The following is a 21,100-nucleotide window of genomic DNA, read 5'->3' as shown; positions in this document are numbered from 1 at the left end:
GGGTGGGGGGTCCTGAGTAACCTAGGAGTAACCTATGAGGAAGCCATGAGTAAGCATGGAATATAAGCACAAAAAAGGGGGGGCAAAAAAAGCCCCAGCTTCCCCCCCCCCTTCAAAAATGCTTATGAAGTATTAATGCCCCCCCCCCCCCAATTAATCCAATTAATTAAGCCCCCCCCCCCGTCAGGTTCTCCATTTGTGCAAAAATAAAACTCAACGCCCCCCCCCCCCAAAATAAAATAAAATAAAATAAAATTCAGTGCCCCCCCCCCCCCAAAATGTTGCCCCCCCCCCCCCCCCCCCCCAGTATCTCACAGTTCCTAAAGGGGGGGGGGAACCCCAAAAAATATTATTATTATTTTTTTTCGGGGAGGTGGAAGAGATTTGTGTCCGTGTCACAGGGGGGGGGGGGACAGCGGCACCCGGGGGGCTGCGGAGAGAGGAAGAAAGGGTTAAAACCCCCCCCCCAAAATAATTAACCATGCCCCCCCCACCAAGATTAATGAGCCCCCCCCCAGCTCTCCCAATAGGAACGACCCCCCCCAAACTTAATGCCCACCCCCCCCCCAAAGTTAGAGACCCCCCCTCCAAATTAGGACCCCCCATTTTTGTTTTTTCGGGGGGGTATTTTTATGGGGACCCCCCCCCAAATTACTGCCTCCCACCCCATAAGGACACCCCCCCAGAACTGGAACCCCCCCCCCCAAATTAATGCCCCCCCCCCTCAATTATGGCCCCCCCCCCAATTGGATCTTTTTTGGGAAGGGGGGAATATTTAGGGTGTTTTCTGCCCCCCCTGCCCATTTTAGTGCCCCCCCCCCCCCTCCAATCAGGACCCCCTCCCCAAAATTGCCCCCCCCCCCTTTTTGAGGCCTTTTTGGAGTTTTTTTACGGGGTTTCTCCCCCCAAATTAGTGCCCCCCCCCCCACATTAAGAACCCACCTCCAAATTAGGGGCCCCCCTCAATTATGGACCCCCCCCAAAATTAATGCCCCCACTCAATTATGGACACCCCCCCCCCCCCAAAATTGGAACCCCCTTTAATTGGCTTTTGTAGCTAATTTCTTTGGGACCCCCCCCCCAAAAAAAATTAATGACCCCTCCCCCTCCATTATGGTCACCCCCCCAAAAATGGACCCCCCCCCAAATTAGAGCCCCCCCTCCGCAAATTATAACCCCCTTTTATGGGATTTTTGGGGTATTTTTTGCCCCCCCTCTTTTGTGCCCACCCCCCCCCCCCCCTCCCCAATTAAGACCACCAACCAATCCCCCAAATTTTTGACCCCCCCCACTTTTGGGGCATTTTTATGGGGGGGGGGCCCCAAATTCCTGCCCCCCCTCCCCCCTCCCACCTTAGGACACCCCCCCAAATTATGGACCCTCCCCCCCCCAAATTTGGAACCCCCCTTTAATAGGATTTTCTTTGGGACCCCCGCCAAAATGAGTGCCCTCCCCCCCCCCCAAATTGGACCCCCCCCCTTTTTGGGTTTTTTTTGGGGGGGGGGGGGCAGGGGGGTGCATACCTGCCTGCATCAGAACTCAGAGTCGTGGACCCGAAAGGCTGTGGCACCTGTGGAGAAATGGGGGGGGGGGGGGGTCCCAAAATTGGGGGGGGTCCTAAAATTGGGGGGGGGTCCCACGTTGAAGGGGAGGGGGGCGCAAAATCGGAGGAAAGAGATCAAAAATTTGGGGGGGGGGTCTCAAATCTGGGGGGGGGCTCAAACTGGGGTGGGGGGGTCCCACATATGGGGGGGGGGCACCCACAGATGGAGGAAAGAGCCCAAAAATTGAGGGGGGGGTCTCAAAATTGTTGGGGGACGGTGGCCTAAAATTGGGGGGGGTCCTAAAAATTATGGGGGGGGGGGGGCACATTTGGGAGGAGTTCTAAAATAGGGGGGGGGTCCCAAATTGGGGGGGTCCTAAAATCTGGGAGGGGGGGGGGGGGGGACGGTCTTCAAATTGTGGGGGGTCTCAAAATTAGGGGAATGAGTCCAAAATTTGGGAGGGGGGGGGGGTCCTCAAATGGGGTTTGGGGGTCCCAAAATTTCAGGGGGGGTTTCAAGGTGGGGGGGGAGGGTCTTCAAATGGGGGGGGGGGGGGGGGGGGGGAGGGGCAAAATTGGAGGGAAGAGCCCAAAAATTGGGGGGGGTGTCTCAAAATTGGTGGTGGGGGGGTCCCAATATTTGGAGGGGGGGTCCCAAATTAGGGGGGTCCAAGAATTGGAGGGGGGGGGTCCCAAGGTGGGGGGGGGGTCCCAAAATTGGGGGAATGATTCTCAAAATAAAAGGGGGGGGCCTAAAACTGGGGGGGGTCCCAAATTAAACACAGGGGGTCCCACATTTGGGGGGGGGGGGTGTCCAATATTTAGGGGGGTTTCCCAAATTGAACGGGGGTCCCAAAATTGGGGGCGGTCCCAAAATTGAGGGGCGGGAAGGTCCTCAAATTGGGGGGGAGGGGGGGAGGTTCTAAAATTGGGAGAATGAGCCCCAAAATTGGGATGGGTGGGAGGTCCTAAAATTGGGGTGTGGGGTCCCAAAACTGGGGGGGGTCCTCAAATAGCGGGGTCCCCAAAATCTTGGGGAGGGGGCCGAATTGAAGGGTGGGGGGGGGAGGCCAAAATTGGAGGAAAGAGCCCAAAAATGGGGGTGGGGGGAGTCTCAAAGTTTGTTGGGGGGGGGGGGCCTGAAATTGCAAGGGGGGGGGGGGGGGTCTTTGGGGGTGGATTTGGGGCTTTCTGGGGCTCACCGGGGTCGGGCAGGGATGGCAGAGCGCAGCCCCGTCTCCTTCTGCAGCTGGATTTCCTTCAGGGCAAAGATGGAGGTGGCTGCAGAAAGGGGGAGGGGGGCGGGGGGGGGGGGGGCAAAGCGTTAAGCTCCGCCCCCCCTTGTTGGCCATTGGCCGCCGCCCCCTTCTTCCCACCGGATGGTTCAGAAATTCGGCTGTCGGTCCTTCAGAGATTCCTCAGTTCGTTCATTCATAAATTCCGTCCATTCATTCGTTCATTCATTCCTTGCTTCCTTCCTTCATTCATTCACCGGGCCATTCATCCCATGCCCGCCCATCACGAGGCCACGCCCACCCATAGCCACGCCCCCCTCCCTTCCATTCAGTCTTTCATTCACGGATCCATTCCTCCATTCCTCCATTCACTCATTCACTCATTCCTTCATTAAGTGCTGCGTTCATTCACATTCATAGAAAGAACCCGCCCACAACGAGGCCACGCCCCCTCCCCTGAAGCCACGCCCTTCTCCCCCCCCATTCATCCCAATGGCCCCCATTACCCGCCATGGCCACCCCACCCAATGCAGATCCCACCCACTTTAGCCCCGCCCCCAAACCCACACCCACTCAAGCCCCACCCCTCCCCTTTAGCCACGCCCCTTTCTCCCTCCCCATTCATTCCAATGGTCCCCATTTCACCCCATTCATTCCCAACCTTCCCCCCCACCCAATGCAGGCCCCACCCACTTTAGCCCCCACCCACCAACGACCACACCCAAAGCCCCGCCCCCACCCTTACACCACGCCCCTTCCGTTAAGCCACACCTCCTCCCCATTCATCCCAATGGTTCCCACCCCCACATTCATTCCCACCCTGCCCAATCCAGACCCCGCCAGGCTTTAGCCCCGCCCACCAAGGACCGCACCCACTCAGGCCCCGCCCCTTAAGCCCCTTAGGCCCCGCCCACTCACTGTCAGGCAGGGCGCAGACCCGCGGCCCCAGGCAGGCAAAGAATGGGTGCTCCATCGCCTCCATTGCCGGCACGCGCCGGCGCCCCTCAAACTGGCCAGGACCCCCCCAAAATATTAGGCCACGCCCACACCTCCAGGGTGTGGTGAAGTGATTGGGGGTGGGGGGAGGGCTGGGGGGGGGGTCACATGGGTGGGGGGGAGCACCTGTGGGTCTGGAGGGGCACTTGGGGGCCTGGGAGGGCATCTGAGGGACTTAAGGAAGCACTTGGGGGTCCAGGAGGGTTCACATGTGGGTTGGGGGTGTCAGCTGGGGGTCTGGGGGCTTCACTTGTGGGTGGAGTTTGCAGGGGGAGGGGCGGGGCTTGTAATAATAAGGGCGGGGCTTAGAGGAAGGGGGCGGGGCTCAGGAAAAGGGGAGGGACTTTAAGGGGGGGGGGTTCAAGACATGAGGTGTTATAAAGGGCGGGGATTGACAGGGGGGCGGGGCTTATGAACGAGGGGTTTGAGGGAGGGGTGGGGCTTATGGAAAGGGCGGGGCTTTAAGAGGGATGGGTTTGGGGTGATTGGGGCGGGGCTTGTTGGAAAGGGGCGGAGCTTGAGGGAAGGACATGGTTTAAGATGGGGCGGGGCTAACGAAAAGGGGCGGGGCTTCTGGAAGAGGCGGGGCCTGAAGACCTATGAAAAGGGGCGGGGTTTGCGGCAGGGGGCGGGGCTTATGAAAAGGTTCTGTTGGGGAGGGGTGGAGTCTGAAATAAGGGGGGGTGGGGCTTATGGATGGGCGGCGTTTTGAGAGGGGGCGGGGCTTGTTGGAAGGGGGCGGGGCCTCACCTGCAGCAGCTTTCCCAGCAGATCAGCACCTTCGTGATCCAACCTGGAATTGGGGGGGGGAGAGGGGAAGATGGGGGTCAGGTGGGGGGGGGGGGCACTTGGGGGTCTTGGGGAGCATTTGGGGGGCACTTGGGGGTCTGGGGGGGCAGTTTGTGGGGGAATGGGGGGCATTCGGAGGGTAATGGGAGGCTGCTGGGGAGTAATGGGGTGCTCTTGGGGGTCTGTGGGGGCACTTGGGGGGCAATGGGGGGCAGTAGTGGTTCTGAGGCAGCAGCTGGGGGGGCTATGAGAGGCACTTGGGGGTCTTGAGGTCCCCTTATAGGGCACTGCGGCCCCTTATATGGCATTGGGGTCACTTACAGGGTTCTTTATAGGGCAGTGGGGTCCCTTACGGGGCTGCGGGTCCCTTGTGGGGCCTCGGGTCCCTTATGGGGGCAGTGGGGTCCCATATGGGGCTGTGGGGTCCCTTATGGGGGCAGTGGGGTCCCTTGTGGGGGGCAGTGGGGTCCCTTGTGGGGCTGTGGGGTCCCTTGTGGGGGCAGTGGGGTGCCTTAAGGGGCTGTGGGGTCCCTTGTGGGGGCAGTGGGGTCCTTATGGGGCTGTGGGGACCCTTATGGGGGCAGTGAGGTCCCTTGTGGGGCTGTGGGGTCCCTTGTGGAGCTGTGGGGACCCTTTGGGGTCCCTTGTGGGGCTGTGGGGTCCCTTATGGGCCTCTGGGGTCCCTTATGGGGGCAGTGGGGTCCCTTATGGGGGCAGTGGGGTGCCTTAAGGGGCTGTGGGGTCCCTTGTGGGGGCAGTGGGGTCCCTTATGGGGCTGTGGGGGACCCTTTGGGGTCCCTTGTGGGGCTTTGGGTCCCTTGTGGGGCTGTGGGGTCCCTTATGGGCCTCTGGGGTCCCTTATGGGGGCTGTGGGGTCCCTTATGGGGGCAGTGGGATCCCTTGTGGGGCTGCGGGGGTCCCTTGTGGGGCAGTTTGGTCCCTTATGGGGCACTTTGGTCCCTTGTGGGGCACTTTGGTCCCTTGTGGGGCCTCTGGGGTCCCTTATAGGGGCAGTGGGGTCCCATATGGGGCTGTGGGGTCCCTTATGGGTCTCTGGGGTACCTTATGGGGCAGTGGGGTCCCTTATGGGGGCAGTGGGATCCCTTGTGGGGCAGTGGGGTCCCTTATGGGGGCAGTGGGGTCCCTTTGGGGTCCCTTGTGGGGGCAGTGGGGGTCCCTTATGGGGGCAGTGTGGTCCCTTGTGGGGCATTATGGGGCTGTGGGGTCCCTTGTGGGGCTGTGGGGTCCCTTAAGGGGCTGTGGGGTCCCTTGTGGGGGCAGTGGGGTCCCTTGTGGGGGGCAGTGGGGTCCCTTATGGGGCTGTGGGGACCCTTATGGGGGCAGTGAGGTCCCTTGTGGGGCTGTGGGGGTCCCTTGTGGAGCTGTGGGGACCCTTTGGGGTCCCTTGTGGGGCTGTGGGGTCCCTTATGGGCCTCTGGGGTCCCTTATGGGGGCAGTGGGGTCCCTTGTGGGGCACTTTGGTCCCTTGTGGGGCACTTTGGTCCCTTGTGGGGCCTCTGGGGTCCCTTATAGGGGCAGTGGGGTCCCATATGGGGCTGTGGGGTCCCTTATGGGTCTCTGGGGTACGTTATGGGGCTGTGGGGTCCCTTATGGGGGCAGTGGGATCCCTTGTGGGGCAGTGGGATCCCTTATGGGGGCAGTGGGGTCCCTTGTGGGGGCTGTGGGGTCCCTTATGGGCCTCTGCGGTCCCTTATGGGGCTGTGGGGTCCCTTGTGGGGCTGTGGGGTCCCTTAAGGGGCTGTGGGGTCCCTTGTGGGGCATTATGGGGCTGTGAGGTCCCTTATGGGGGCAGTGGGGTCCCTTGTGGGGCTGTGGAGTCCCTTGTGGGGCTGTGGGGTCCCTTTTGGGGGCAGTGGGGTCCCTTGTGGGGGCAGTGGGGGTCCCTTGTGGGGCAGTGGGGGTCCCTTTGGGGTCCCTTATAGGGGCAGTGGGGTCCCATATGGGGCTGTGGGGTCCCTTGTGGGGCATTATGGGGCTGTGGGGGTCCCTTATGGGCCTCTGGGGTCCCTTATGGGGGCTGTGGGGTCCCTTGTGGGGCAGTGGGGTCCCTTGTGGGGCAGTGGGGTCCCTTGTGGGGGCAGTGGGGTGCCTTAAGGGGCTGTGGGGTCCCTTGTGGGGGCAGTGGGGTCCCTTGTGGGGCTGTGGGGTCCCTTGTGGAGCTGTGGGGACCCTTTGGGGTCCCTTGTGGGGCTGTGGGGTCCCTTATGGCCTCTGGGGTCCCTTATGGGGGCTGTGGGGTCCCTTGTGGGGCTGTGGGGTCCCTTAAGGGGCTGTGGGGTCCCTTGTGGGGGCAGTGGGGCCCCTTGTGGGGCTGTGGGGTCCCTTGTGGGGGCAGTGGGGTCCCTTATGGGGCTCCCTTGTGGGGCAGTGGGGTCCCTTTGGGGGTCCCTTGTGGGGCAGTGGGGTCCCTTATGGGCTGTGGGGTCCCTTATGGGGCTGTGGGGTCCCTTGTGGGGGCAGTGGGATCCCTTGTGGGCAGTGGGGTCCCTTATGGGGGCAGGTGGGGTCCCTTTGGGGTCCCTTGTGGGGGCAGTGGGGTCCCTTATGGGGGCAGTGGGGGTCCCTTGTGGGGGCATTATGGGGCTGTGGGGTCCCTTATGGGCCTCTGGGGTCCCTTATGGGGGCTGTGGGGTCCCGTTGTGGGGGGCAGTGGGGTCCCTTATGGGCCTCTGGGTCCCTTATGGGGGCAGTGGGGGGTCCCTTATCGGGGCAGTTTGGTCCCTTGTGGAGCAGTGGGGTCCCTTGTGGGGCAGTGGGGTCCCATATGGGGCTGTGGGGTCCCTTATGGGTCTCTGGGGGTACCTTATGGGGCAGTGGGGGTCCCTTATGGGGGGCAGTGGGATCCCTTGTGGGGCTGTGGGGTCCCTTATGGGGGCAGTGGGGTCCCTTTGGGGTCCCTTGTGGGGGCAGTGGGGTCCCTTATGGGGGCAGTGGGGTCCCTTGTGGGGCATTATGGGGCTGTGGGGTCCCTTATGGGCCTCTGGGTCCCTTGTGGGGCTGCGGGGTCCCTTGTGGGGCTGGGGGCTCCCTTGTGGGGGGCAGTTTGGTCCCTTTATGGGGGCAGTTTGGTCCCTTGTGGAGCAGTGGGGTCCCTTGTGGGGCAGTGGGGTCCCATATGGGGCTGTGGGGTCCCTTATGGGTCTCTGGGGTACCTTATGGGGCAGTGGGGGTCCCTTATGGGGGCGAGTGGGGTCCCTTGTGGGGGCATTATGGGGCTGTGGGATCCCTTTTGGGGCTGTGGGGGTCCCTTATGGGGGGCTGTGGGGTCCCTTATGGGCCCTCTGGGGTCCCTTATGGGGGCAGTGGGGTCCCTTGTGGGGGCTGTGGGGTCCCTTGTGGGGGCAGTGGGGGTCCCCTTGTGGGGCTGTGGGGTCCCTTATAGGGGGCAGTGGGGTCCCTTGTGGGGCTGTGGGGTCCCTTATGGGCCTCTGGGGTCCCTTATGGGGCAGTGGGGTCCCTTATGGGGCTGTGGGGTCCCTTGTGGGGCTGTGGGGTTCCCTTGTGGGGGCAGTGGGGGTCCCTTGTGGGCCTCTGGGGTTCCTTATGGGGGCAGTGAAGTCCCTTGTGGGGCTGTGGGGTCCCTTTGGGGTCCCTTGTGGGGCTGTGGGATCCCTTGTGGGGGCATTATGGGGCTGTGGGGGTCCCTTTGGGGTCCCCTTGTGGGGGCTGCATTACGATATAGGGCCGACCTTGGTGCGTGCCGCCGCAGCCCCTCGGGGCGATAAAGGGGGAATCGATGGGAGCGGAACTCGGGGGGTTGGCGTTGATCCCCGGGCCACCGACTCCTCCGTTGGGGTCCCTGCGGCCCCAAATGCCACAAAGTCACCCCAAAATGACCCAAATTACACACAAAATGCCATAAATTCACCCCCAAAATGCCACAAATTCAGCCCAAAATGACCCAAATTCCCCCAAGTCGACCCCAAGTCACCCCAAAATGACCCAAATTCACACAAAAATGGCACAAATTCAACTCAAAGTGACCCAAATTATCCCAAATGACCCAAAATTGTCAAAAAAGTGACATGAATTTGCCCCAAAATGACCCAACTTCAACCCAAAATGACCCCAAAATGACCCAAATCCACTCAAAAATGACCCAAATCCACCCCAAAAAGGCCCAAATTCACCCCAAAATTTACCGCAAAATGACCTCAAATTTAACAAAAAACGACCCAAATTCACCCCAAAACCACCCAAATTATCCCAAAATAATGCAAATTCATCCCCAAATGACCCAAATTTGCCTAAAAATGACCCAAATTTGCCCCAAAATGGCCCAAATTCACCCCTAAAATGACTCAACTTCACTCCAAAATCCCCCAAATGACCCAAAATCGTACAGAAATGACCCAAATTCACCCCAAAAATGACCCAAATTTGCCCCCAAATGGCCCAAATTCACCCCAAAATGACCCCAAATCCTACAGAAATGACCCAAACTGTCCCCAAATGACCCAAATTCACACCAAAATGACTCCAAGTAATCACCAAAATGACCCCAATTTACCCAAAATTGACCCAAATTCATCCCAAATGACCCCAAATTCACCCCACGGCGCCCAAATTTGTCCCACAGTGACCCAAAATCGCACTGAAATGACCCAAAATTTCCCAAAAAATGATGAGTTAACATAAAATTTACGACAAAATAACCCAAATCCACACAAAATGACCCAAATTCACCCCAAAATGGCACAAATTCACCCCCAAAATGACCCAAATTATCCCCAAATGACCCCAAATTGCCTAAAAATGACCCAAATTTTCCCCAAAATGGCATGAATGGACCCAAATTTACACAAATTCACCCCAAAAAGGACCAAATTCACCCCAAATTTGCCCCAAAATGACCCAAAATGACCCCAAATGGCAGAAATTTACCCCCAAAGGGCCCCCCAATTCTCCAGCATGACCCACATTTACACCCAAAGGGACCCAAATTCACCCCAAATCGGCCCCAAATCCCCCATTTCCCTCCAGACCCCCCAAATCCCCCCATTTGACCCCCAAATTTCACCCCAGAATTCCCCACCCACAAACCACAATTTGCCCCAAATCCTCTGATTTTCTCCCAACCCCCCCCCAAAATTCCCCAATTTCCCGCCCCCAAAGCCCCAAAATTCTTCCAAAATCCCCAAATCTTCCAAATTTCTTCCCCCAAATCTCCCACATGTCCCCCAAAGCCCCCAATTTTCCCCCAAGCCCCCCAAAATTTTGGCCCCAAATCCCCCAAATTTCCCCCCAAATTCCCCAATTCCACCCCAAATTTGGCCCCAAATTCCCCGCAAATTTCCACCAAATTGTGCCCCAAATCCCACAATTCTAACCCCAAATTCGCCCCAAATCCCCCCCAAAATCCCCCAATTTCTCCCAAAGCCCCCCAAATGTCCCCAAAATGCTCCCAAAAAAATCCCCCAATTTTCCCCTCAAACCCCCCTCAATTCCCCCAATTTTTCCCCAAATTTCCCCTCAAATCCCTCAGTTCCCCCCAAAATCCCCCAATTTGCCCCAAATCCCCCAAATTTCGCCCCCCAAATCCTACAGATTTCTCCCCAATACCCCAAATTCCTCAGAAAAGCCCCCAATTTTCCCCAAATCCCCCCCCTGAAATTCCCCAATTTGCCTCAAATCCCCCAAATTCTCCCAAAATCCCCCCCAAAATCCCCAACTTTCCCCAAAATCTCTCAAATTTCCCGCAAATCCCTCAATTTTACCCCAAATTTCCCCCCAAATCCCTGAATTTGCCCCAAATCCCCAAATTATTCCCCCTCAAATCCCCCAATTTTACCCCAAATTTCCCCCAAATCCCCCATTTTTCCCCCAAATCGCCCAAATTTCCCCAAAATGCCCCAATTTTCCTCCCAACCCCCCATTTTTTCCCCAAATTCCCTTTTTCCTCCCAATTTCCCCCCAAAATTTCCCCCAGATCCACAATTTTTTCCCCATTTTTTTCCCAAAATCCCCCCCAATTTTTCCCCAAATCCCCCAAATTTCCCCCAAATTCCCCCCATTTTCCCCCCAATTTTCCCCATTTTTTCCCCCAAATCCCCCACTTTTCCCCTCAATTTTCTCCAAATCCCCCAAATTCCCCCAAATCCCCCATTTTTCCCCCATTTTTCTCCCAAATCCCCCAAATTTCCCCCAATTTTCCCCCAATTTCTCCCAAATCCCCCAAATTCCCCCCAAATCCTCCCAATTTCCCCCCAATTTCCCCACCAAATCCCCCATTTTTCCCCTAAATTTCCCCCCAAATTTTCCCCCAAATCTCCCATTTTTCCCTCCATTTTTCCCCCAAATCCCTAAATTTTCCATTTCCCCCAAATTCCCCCAAGTCCCCCCATTTTCCCCCAAATCCCCCCCAATTTCACCCCAAATCCCCCATTTTTCCCCCAATTTCACACCAAATTTCCCCCAATTTCCCCCATTTCCCCCCAAATTTTCCCCCAAATCCCCCATAATCCCCCATTTTTCCCCAAATCCCCCCCAATTTCCCCCAAATTTCCCCCATTTTCCCCCAATTTCCCCCAATTTCACCCCAATTTCCCCCAAATTCCCCCCAAATTTCCCCCAATTTCCCCCATTTCACCCCAATTTCCCCCAAATTCCCCCCCAAATTTCCCCCAATTTCCCCGAATTTCACCCCAATTTCCCCTAAATTCCCCCCCAAATTTCCCCCAATTTCACCCAATTTCACCCCAATTTCCCCCCAAATCCCCCATAATCCCCATTTTTCCCCCATTTTTCCCCAAATCCCCCCCAATTTCCCCCAAATTTCCCCCATTTTCCCCCAATTTCCCCCAATTTCACCCCAATTTCCCCCAAATCCCCCATAATCCCCATTTTTCCCCCATTTTTTTCCCCCAAATCCCTAAATTTTTCCCCCATTTCCCCAAATTCCCCCAAGTCCCCCCCATTTTCCCCCCCAAAACCCCTGCAATTTCACCCCAAATCCCCCATTTTTCCCCCCAATTTCACACCAAATTTCCCCCAATTTCCCCCATTTCCCCCCAAATTTCCCCCAAATCCCCCATAATCCCCATTTTTCCCCAAATCCCCCCCAATTTCCCCCCAATTTTCCCCCATTTTCCCCCATTTTCCCCCAATTTCACCCCAATTTCCCCCAAATCCCCCATAATCCCCATTTCTTTCCCCCATTTTCCCCCAAATCCCCCCCAATTTCCCCCATTTTCCCCCATTTTCCCCCATTTTTCCCCCCATTTTCCCCCCCAATCCCCCCCCCCCCCCCCCCATCCCCGTACCCAGGAGGCGGAAGATGAAGTGCAGCTGCTCCTCCGCCGTGGCTCCGGGGAACAGCGGCCCGCCCCGTCACCATCTCTGAGAAGATGCAGCCCACGCCCCTGTGGCGACACGGCCCTCGTGCAAAGCCCTCGTGCAAGGGACGCCCCACAGCGCCCCCAGCCCCATAAATCCACCCCCAGACCCCATAGATCCCACCCAGGCCCCATAGTTTCCCCCCCAGGCCTTACAGATCCCCCCACACCCCATAAGTCTCCACAAACTCATCCTCGTGCAAACCCTCGTGCAAGAGGGCACCTCATAACCCCCCAACCCCATAAATGCCCACAGACCCCAGAAATCCCCCCCCAAACCCCAGAAATCCCCCCCCGGCCCCATAAATCCCACCCAGACCCCAAACATTCCCCCCAACCCAATAAGTCACCATGAACTCATCCTCGTGCAAAGCCCTCGTGCAAGGGACGCCCCACAGCACCCCCAGCCCCATAAATCCCCCCCAAACCCCACAAACCCCCCCCAACCCCATAAATCCCCCCCCCAGACCCCAGAAATGTCACTGAGACCCCAGATTTCCCCCAGACCCCGTAAATCACCATGACCTTGTCCTCGTGCAAAGCCCTTGTGCAAGGGATGCCCCACAACCCCCTGACCCCATAAATGCCCACAGACCCCAGAAATCCCCCCCAAAACCCATACCCCCCCCCCCCAGGTCCCATAAATTCCACCCAGACCCCAAAGATTTCCCCCCAACCCAATAAGTCACCATGAACTCATCCTCGTGCAAAGCCCTCGTGCAAGAGGCACCCCACAACCGCTGTGACCCCATAAATGCCCACAGACTCCAGAAATCCCCCACAAGACCCCACAAATCCCCATCCAGGCCCCATAGTTTCCCCCCCAGGCCTTACAGATCCCCCCACAACCCCATAAGTCTCCACAAACTCATCCTCGTGCAAACCCTCGTGCAAGAGGCACCCCATAACAAACCCTGACCCCATAAATCCACCCCCAGACCCCATAAATCCCACCCAGACCCCATGGTTCCCCCCAGGCCCCACAGATCCCACCCAGACCCCAGAGATTCCCCCCAGACCCCATAAGTCACCATGAACTCATCCTCGTGCAAAGCCCTCGTGCAAGGGTCACCCCAAAACGCTGCTTGACCCTACAAATGCTCCAGAGCCCCCGACCCCATAAGAGGCACAGGACACCAGAAGCCCAACCTCCCACCCCACATCAACGCAACACCCGGACCTCCGGTGTGACCCCTCGTGCAAACCCTTGTGAAAACCCTCGTGCAAGAAACCCCCCACACTGTTTTTAGGATCCCTTTAGAGCCGGAGGTCTCCGTGCAACGCCCCCTAAAGTGACCCCAAGCCCCGACCCCATAACATCACAACGGCCCTGGACACCTTGTGTGGCTCCTGGTGCAAATCCTCGTGCAAGAAACCACAGCACTCACCTCTATGAGCCTTGTAGAGCCGGAGGTCTCTGTGCAACGCCCCCTAAAGTGACCCCAAACCCCCGACCCCACACGCGTGTGCCAGCCCCAGACCCCTCGTGTGACCCCTCGTGCAAATCCTTGTGCAAGGGACTCAGATAAGGGATTCTATAAGGTGACCCTTATGGAGCCGGAGGTCTCCGTGCAACGCCCCCTAAAGTGACCCCAAGCCCCGACCCCACAACATCACAACGCCCCTGGACGCCTTGTGTGGCTCCTGGTGCAAATCCTCGTGCAAACCCTCGTGCAAGAAACCCCCAAACCCACCTCTATGAGCCTTGTAGAGCCGGAGGTCACCGTGCAACGCCCCCTAAAGTGACCCCAAGCCCCGACCCCACAGCCGTGTGACAGCCCCAGACCCCTCGTGTGGCTCCTCGTGCAAATCCTTGTGCAAGGGACTCAGATAAGGGACTCTATAAGGTGACCCTTATGGAGCCGGAGGTCTCCGTGCAACGCCCCCTAAAGTGACCCCAAGCCCCGACCCCACAACATCACAACGCCCCTGGACGCCTTGTGTGGCTCCTCGTGCAAATCCTCGTGCAAACCCTCGTGCAAGAAACCCCCAAACCCACCTCTATGAGCCTTGTAGAGCCGGAGGTCTCCGTGCAACGCCCCCTAATGTGACCCCAAACCCCGACCCCACAGCCGGTGTGCCAGCCCCAGACCCCTCGTGTGACCCCTCGTGCAAATCCTTGTGCAAGGGACTCAGATAAGGGATTCTATAAGGTGACCCTTATGGAGCCGGAGGTCTCCGTGCAACGCCCCCTAAAGTGACCCCAAGCCCCGACCCCACAACATCACAACGGCCCTGGACACCTTGTGTGGCTCCTTGTGCAAATCCTCGTGCAAGAAACCACAGCACCCACCTCTATGAGCCTTGTAGAGCCGGAGGTCTCCGTGCAACGCCCCCTAAAGTGACCCCAAACCCCGACCCCACAGCCGTGTGCCAGCCCCAGACCCCTCGTGTGACCCCTCGTGCAAATCCTTGTGCAAGGGACTCAGATAAGGGATTCTAGAAGGTGACCCTTATGGAGCCGGAGGTCTCCGTGCAACGCCCCCTAAAGTGACCCCAAGCCCCGACCCCACAGCATCACAACGGCCCTGGACACCTTGTGTGGCTCCTTGTGCAAATCCTCGTGCAAGAAACCCCAAAACCCACCTCTATGAGCCTTGTAGAGCCGGAGGTCTCTGTGCAACGCCCCCTAAAGTGACCCCAAGCCCCGACCCCATAACATCACAACGCCCCTGGACGCCTTGTGTGGCTCCTGGTGCAAATCCTCGTGCAAGAAATCACAGCACCCCACCTCTATGAGCCTTGTAGAGCCGGAGGTCTCCGTGCAACGCCCCCTAATGTGACCCCAAACCCCGACCCCATAACATCACAATGCCCCTGGACGCCTTGTGTGGCTCCTGGTGCAAATCCTCGTGCAAACCCTCGTGCAAGAAACCCCCAAACCCACCTCTATGAGCCTTGTAGAGCCGGAGGTCTCCGTGCAACGCCCCCTAAAGTGACCCCAAGCCCCGACCCCACAGCCGTGTGACAGCCCCAGACCCCTCGTGTGACCCCTCGTGCAAATCCTTGTGCAAGGGACTCAGATAAGGGACTCTATAAGGTGACCCTTATGGAGCCGGAGGTCTCCGTGCAACGCCCCCTAATGTGACCCCAAGCCCCGACCCCACAACATCACAACGGCCCTGGACGCCTTGTGTGGCTCCTGGTGCAAATCCTCGTGCAAGAAACCACAAAACCCACCTCTATGAGCCTTGTAGAGCCGGAGGTCACCGTGCAACGCCCCCTAAAGTGACCCCAAACCCCGACCCCACAGCCGTGTGACAGCCCCAGACCCCTCGTGTGGCCCCTCGTGCAAATCCTTGTGCAAGGGACTCAGATAAGGGATTCTATAAGGTGACCCTTATGGAGCCGGAGGTCTCCGTGCAACGCCCCCTAAAGTGACCCCAAGCCCCGACCCCATAACATCACAACGCCCCTGGACGCCTTGTGTGGCTCCTGGTGCAAATCCTCGTGCAAGAAACCACAGCACTCACCTCTATGAGCCTTGTAGAGCCGGAGGTCACCGTGCAACGCCCCCTAAAGTGACCCCAAACCCCGACCCCACAGCTGTGTGCCAGCCCCAGACCCCTTGTGTGACCCCTCGTGCAAATCCTTGTGCAAGGGACTCAGATAAGGGATTCTATAAGGTGACCCTTATGGAGCCGGAGGTCTCTGTGCAACGCCCCCTAAAGTGACCCCAAGCCCCGACCCCATAACATCACAACGGCCCTGGACGCCTTGTGTGGCTCCTGGTGCAAATCCTCGTGCAAGAAACCCCCAAACCCACCTCTATGAGCCTTGTAGAGCCGGAGGTCACCGTGCAACGCCCCCTAAAGTGACCCCAAGCCCTGACCCCACATGGCAGCGCCCCAGGCCCCCCCCCTTGTGCCCCGTGGTGCCCTGGGGGCGCTGCGCTGCGCTCACCACATGTCGATGTGCGTGGAGTAGTCGGTGGAGCCGAGCAGGATGTCGGGCGGGCGGTACCACAGCGTCACCACCTCGCTGGAGAACGTCTTGCTGGGGATGGACTTGGCGCGAGCCAGGCCTGCGGGGAACGGCCCCCAATGGGGAGATGGGGGGGGCCCATAGCGTTGGGGGCCCTATAGGGGTTGGGGGCCTATAGGGGCTGGGGGCATTATAGGGTTTGGGGTGCCCTATAGAATCTGGGGGCCCTATAGGGTTTGGGGTCCATAGGGTTTGGCGGCATTATAGGGTTTGGGGCCCTCTATAGGGTTTAGGGGCCCTATAGGAGTTGGGGGTCCTATAGGGTTTGGGGCCCTCTATAGGGTTTAGGGGCCCTATAGGAGTTGGGGGCCCTATAGGGTTTGGGGCCCTCTATAGGGTTTAGAGGCCCTATAGAGGTTGGGGGCCCTATAGAGCTTGGGGCCCTCTATAGGGTTTAGGGGCCCTATAGGAGTTGGGGGCCCTATAGGGTTTGGGAGCCCTATAGGGTTTGGGGTCCCCTATAGAATTTGGGGGCCCTATAGGGTTTGGGGTGCCCAATAGGGTTTGGGAGCCCTATAGGAGTTGGGAGCATTATAGGGTTTGGGAGCCTATAGGGTTTGGGGGCCCTATAGGGGTTGGGGGCCCTATAGGGGTTGGGGGCCTACAGGGGCTGGGGGCATTAAAGGGTTTGGGGGCCTACAGGGTTTGGGGTCCCCTATAGAATCTGGGGGCCCTATAGGGTTTGGGGTCCATAGGGTTTGGCAGCATTATAGGGTTTGGGGCCCTCTATAGGGTTTAGGGGCCCTATAGGAGTTGGGGGTCCTATAGGGTTTGGGGCCCTCTATAGGGTTTAGGGGCCCTATAGAGGTTGGGGGCCCTATAGGGCTTGGGGCCCTCTATAGGGTTTAGGGGCCCTATAGGAGTTGGGGGCCCTATAGGGTTTGGGAGCCCTATAGGGTTTGGGGTCCCCTATAGAATTTGGGGGCCCTATAGGGTTTGGGGTGCCCAATAGGGTTTGGGAGCCCTATAGGAGTTGGGAGCATTATAGGGTTTGGGAGCATTATAGGGTTTGGGGGCCCTATAGGGGTTGGGGGCCCTATAGGGGTTGGGGGCCTACAAGGGCTGGGGGCATTAAAGGGTTTGGGGGCCTACAGGGTTTGGGGTCCCCTATAGAATTTGGGGGCCCTATAGGGTTTGGGGTCCATAGGGTTTGGCGGCATTATAGGGTTTGGGGCCCTCTATAGGGTTTAGGGGCCCTATAGGAGTTGGGGGCCCTATAGAGCTTGGGGCCCTCTATAGGGTTTAGGGGCCCTATAGAGGTTGGGGGCCCTATAGAGCTTGGGGCCCTCTATAGGGTTTAGGGGCCCTATAGGAGTTGGGGGTCCTATAGGGTTTGGGAGCCCTATAGGGTTTGGGGTCCCCTATAGAATTTGGGGGCCCTATAGGGTTTGGGGTGCCCAATAGGGTTTGGGAGCCCTATAGGAGTTGGGAGCATTATAGGGTTTGGGAGCATTATAGGGGTTGGGGGCCCTATAGGGGTTGGGGGCCCTATAGGGGTTGGGGGCCTATAGGGGCTGGGGGCATTATAGGGTTTGGGGGCCTACAGGGTTTGGGGTGCCCTATAGAATCTGGGGGCCCTATAGGGTTTGGGGTCCATAGGGTTTGGGGGCATTATAGGGTTTGGGGCCCTCTATAGGGTTTAGGGGCCCTATAGAGGTTGGGGGCCCTATAGGGTTTGGGGCCCTCTATAGGGTTTAGGGGCCCTATAGGAGTTGGGGGTCCTATAGGGTTTGGGAGCCCTATAGGGTTTGGGGTCCCCTATAGAATTTGGGGGCCCTATAGGGTTTGGGGTGCCCAATAGGGTTTGGGAGCCCTATAGGAGTTGGGAGCATTATAGGGTTTGGGAGCATTATAGGGTTTGGGGGCCCTATAGGGGTTGGGGGCCCTATAGGGGTTGGGGGCCTATAGGGGCTGGGGGCATTAAAGGGTTTGGGGGCCTACAGGGTTTGGGGTGCCCTATAGAATCTGTGGGCCCTATAGGGTTTGGGGTCCATAGGGTTTGGGGGGCATTATAGGGTTTGGGGCCCTCTATAGGGTTTAGGGGCCCTATAGAGGTTGGGGGCCCTATAGAGCTTGGGGCCCTCTATAGGGTTTAGGGGCCCTATAGGAGTTGGGGGCCCTATAGGGTTTGGGAGCCCTATAGGGTTTGGGGTCCCCTATAGAATTTGGGGGCCCTATAGGGTTTGGGGTGCCCAATAGGGTTTGGGAGCCCTATAGGAGTTGGGAGCATTATAGGGTTTGGGAGCCAATAGGGTTTGGGAGCATTATAGGGTTTGGGGGCCCTATAGGGGTTGGGGGCCCTATAGGGGTTGGGGGCCTATAGGGGCTGGGGGCATTAAAGGGTTTGGGGGCCTACAGGGTTTGGGGTGCCCTATAGAATCTGGGGGCCCTATAGGGTTTGGGGTCCATAGGGTTTGGGGGCATTATAGGGTTTGGGGCCCTCTATAGGGTTTAAGGGCCCTATAGGAGTTGGGGGCCCTATAGGGTTTGGGGCCCTCTATAGGGTTTAGGGGCCCTATAGAGGTTGGGGGCCCTATAGAGCTTGGGGCCCTCTATAGGGTTTAGGGGCCCTATAGGAGTTGGGGGCCCTATAGGGTTTGGGGCCCTCTATAGGGTTTAGGGGCCCTATAGGAGTTGGGGGTCCTATAGGGTTTGGGAGCCCTATAGGGTTTGGGGTCCCCTATAGAATTTGGGGGCCCTATAGGGTTTGGGGTGCCCAATAGGGTTTGGGAGCCCTATAGGAGTTGGGAGCATTATAGGGTTTGGGAGCATTATAGGGTTTGGGGGCCCTATAGGGGTTGGGGGCCCTATAGGGGTTGGGGGCCTATAGGGGCTGGGGGCATTAAAGGGTTTGGGGGCCTACAGGGTTTGGGGTGCCCTATAGAATCTGGGGGCCCTATAGGGTTTGGGGTCCATAGGGTTTGGGGGCATTATAGGGTTTGGGGCCCTCTATAGGGTTTAGGGGCCCTATAGGAGTTGGGGGGCCCTATAGGGTTTGGGGCCCTCTATAGGGTTTAGGGGCCCTATAGAGGTTGGGGGCCCTATAGAGCTTGGGGCCCTCTATAGGGTTTAGGGGCCCTATAGGAGTTGGGGGTCCTATAGGGTTTGGGAGCCCTATAGGGTTTGGGGTCCCCTATAGAATTTGGGGGCCCTATAGGATTTGGGGTCCATAGGGTTTGGCAGCATTATAGGGTTTGGGGCCCTCTACAGGGTTTAGGGGCCCTATAGAGGTTGGGGGCCCTATAGGGTTTGGGAGCCCTATAGGGTTTGGGGTCCCCTATAGAATTTGGGGGCCCTATAGGGTTTGGGGTGCCCAATAGGGTTTGGGAGCCCTATAGGAGTTGGGAGCATTATAGGGTTTGGGAGCCTATAGGGTTTGGGAGCATTATAGGGTTTGGGGGCCCTATAGGGGTTGGGGGCCCTATAGGGGTTGGGATCCCCTATAGTCTCTGGAGTGCCCTAAAGGGTTTGGGGGCCCTATAGAATTTGGGAGCCTCTAGGGTTTGGGGGCCTATAAGGTTTGGGGTGTCCTATAGGGTTTGGGCGCCCTATAGGGTTTGGGGCAGCCTATATGGTTTGGGGTCCCCTATAGGATTTTTACGGTGCTCTATAGGATTTTTGTGGTTTCCTACAGGATTCAGGGTCCCCGATAGGATTTTGGGATCCCCTGTAGGATTTTGGCGTCCCCTATAGGATTTGGGGTCCCCTATAGGATCCTACGAGGATTTGGGGTGTGAAATAGGATTTTGGGACCCTGTATGGAACTTTTGAGTCCTTCCCCTTATACGATTTTGGGGTCTGCTATGGGACACCATGGGGTTCGAGCGTCCCCTATGGGATTTCGGGGTCCCCTACCAAACCCTATGGGGTTTTTGGGCTCTTCCCTATAGAACTCGGGGTCCGCGATGGAATTTTGGGGTCCCCCTATAGGATTTAGGGTCCCTGATAGGACTTGGGGTACCCTATAGGATATGAGGTTCCCTGTAGGATCTTGGGGTCTCCTGTAAAATGTTGGGGTCCCCTATAGGATATGATCTCCCCTGTAGGATTTTGGGGTTCCCTGTACGATTTTTGGAGTCCCCTGTAGGATTTGGGGTGCCCTATAGGATTTTGGGGTCCCCTATAGGATTTGGGGCCCTCTGTAGGATTTTGGGTGCCCTATAGGATTTCGGGCTCCCCCTACCAAACCCTTTGGGGTTTTGGGGGCTCTTCCCTATAGAACTCGGGGTCCGCGATGGGATTTTGGGGTCCCCTATAGGATTTAGGGTCCCCTATATGATTTAGGGTCCCCTGTAGGATTTTGGGGTCCCCTGTAGGATTTTTGGGGTCCCCGGAAGGATTTTGGGGCCCTCTGTAGGATTTGGGGTCTCCTATAGGATTCGGGCTCTCCTATGGGATTTTGGGTTCCCATACCAAACCCTATGGGGTTTTCAGGGCTCTTCCCTATAGAACTCGGGGTCCCCTATAGGATTTAGGGTCCCCTGTAGGATTTTTGGGGTCCCCTGTAGGATTTTTGGGGTCCCCGGAAGGATTTTGGGGCCCTCTGTAGGATTTGGGGTCTCCTATAGGATTAGGGCTCTCCTATGGGATTTTGGGTTCCCATACCAAACCCTATGGGGTTTTTGGGCTCTTCCCTATAGAACTCGGGGTCCGCAATGGGATTTTGGGGTCCCCTATAGGATTTAGGGTCCCCTGTAGGGTTTTGGGGTCCCCTGTAGGATTTTTGGGGTCCCTGGCAGGATTTTGGGGCCCTCTGTAGGATTTGGTGTCTCCTATGGGATTTTGGGTTCCCATACCAAACCCTATGGGGTTTTCAGGGCTCTTCCCTATAGAACTCGGGGTCCCCTATAGGATTTAGGGTCCCCTGTAGGATTTTGGGGTCCCCTGTAGGATTTTTGGGGTCCCCGGAAGGATTTTGGGGCCCTCTGTAGGATTTGGGGTCTCCTATAGGATTAGGGCTCTCCTATGGGATTTTGGGTTCCCATACCAAACCCTATGGGGTTTTTGGGCTCTTCCCTATAGAACTCGGGGTCCGCGATGGGATTTTGGGGTCCCCATAGGATTTAGGGTCCCCTGTAGGATTTTTGGGGTCCCCGGCAGGATTTTGGGGCCCTCTGTAGGATTTGGGGTCTCCTATGGGATTTTGGGTTCCCCTACCAAACCCTATGGGGTTTTTGGGCTCTTCCCTATAGAACTCG

General features: G+C 57.7%; 1 protein-coding gene and 1 long non-coding RNA gene across 4 annotated transcripts in view; one reads left to right on the top strand and one right to left on the bottom strand.

Moving 5' to 3' along the window:
- Positions 1-308: 308 nt before the first annotated feature.
- LOC125686183 (cyclin-dependent kinase 16-like) overlaps positions 309-21,100 on the bottom strand; it is a 38,985-nt gene continuing 18,193 nt past the window's right edge. The window contains 10 exon segments of the mRNA XM_048929908.1: positions 309-430; positions 1,524-1,570; positions 2,746-2,824; positions 3,697-3,787; positions 4,525-4,567; positions 8,274-8,362; positions 8,364-8,383; positions 11,847-11,904; positions 11,906-11,945; positions 15,822-15,942. Coding sequence (XP_048785865.1) covers positions 1,540-1,570; positions 2,746-2,824; positions 3,697-3,787; positions 4,525-4,567; positions 8,274-8,362; positions 8,364-8,383; positions 11,847-11,904; positions 11,906-11,945; positions 15,822-15,942 — 572 coding nt within the window. The 3' untranslated portion in view covers positions 309-430; positions 1,524-1,539.
- LOC125686184 (uncharacterized) lies at positions 13,248-15,796 on the top strand. 3 transcript variants are annotated; one of them, XR_007373705.1, is made up of 5 exons: positions 13,248-13,331; positions 13,482-13,637; positions 13,787-13,942; positions 14,093-14,830; positions 15,273-15,796. It is a non-coding gene; the product is annotated as an uncharacterized LOC125686184 (long non-coding RNA). The 3 variants fall into 3 exon arrangements; XR_007373707.1 differs by lacking the exon at positions 13,248-13,331 and having other exon boundaries at positions 13,534-13,637; positions 14,237-14,830; XR_007373706.1 differs by lacking the exons at positions 13,248-13,331; positions 13,787-13,942 and having other exon boundaries at positions 13,531-13,637; positions 14,237-14,830; positions 15,273-15,794.

The sequence above is a fragment of the Lagopus muta genome, chromosome 32 (assembly GCF_023343835.1).
Source record: "Lagopus muta isolate bLagMut1 chromosome 32, bLagMut1 primary, whole genome shotgun sequence".
In the NCBI taxonomy this organism is placed as follows: Eukaryota; Metazoa; Chordata; class Aves; order Galliformes; family Phasianidae; genus Lagopus; species Lagopus muta.
This window is presented reverse-complemented; position numbering and strand designations above follow the sequence as displayed.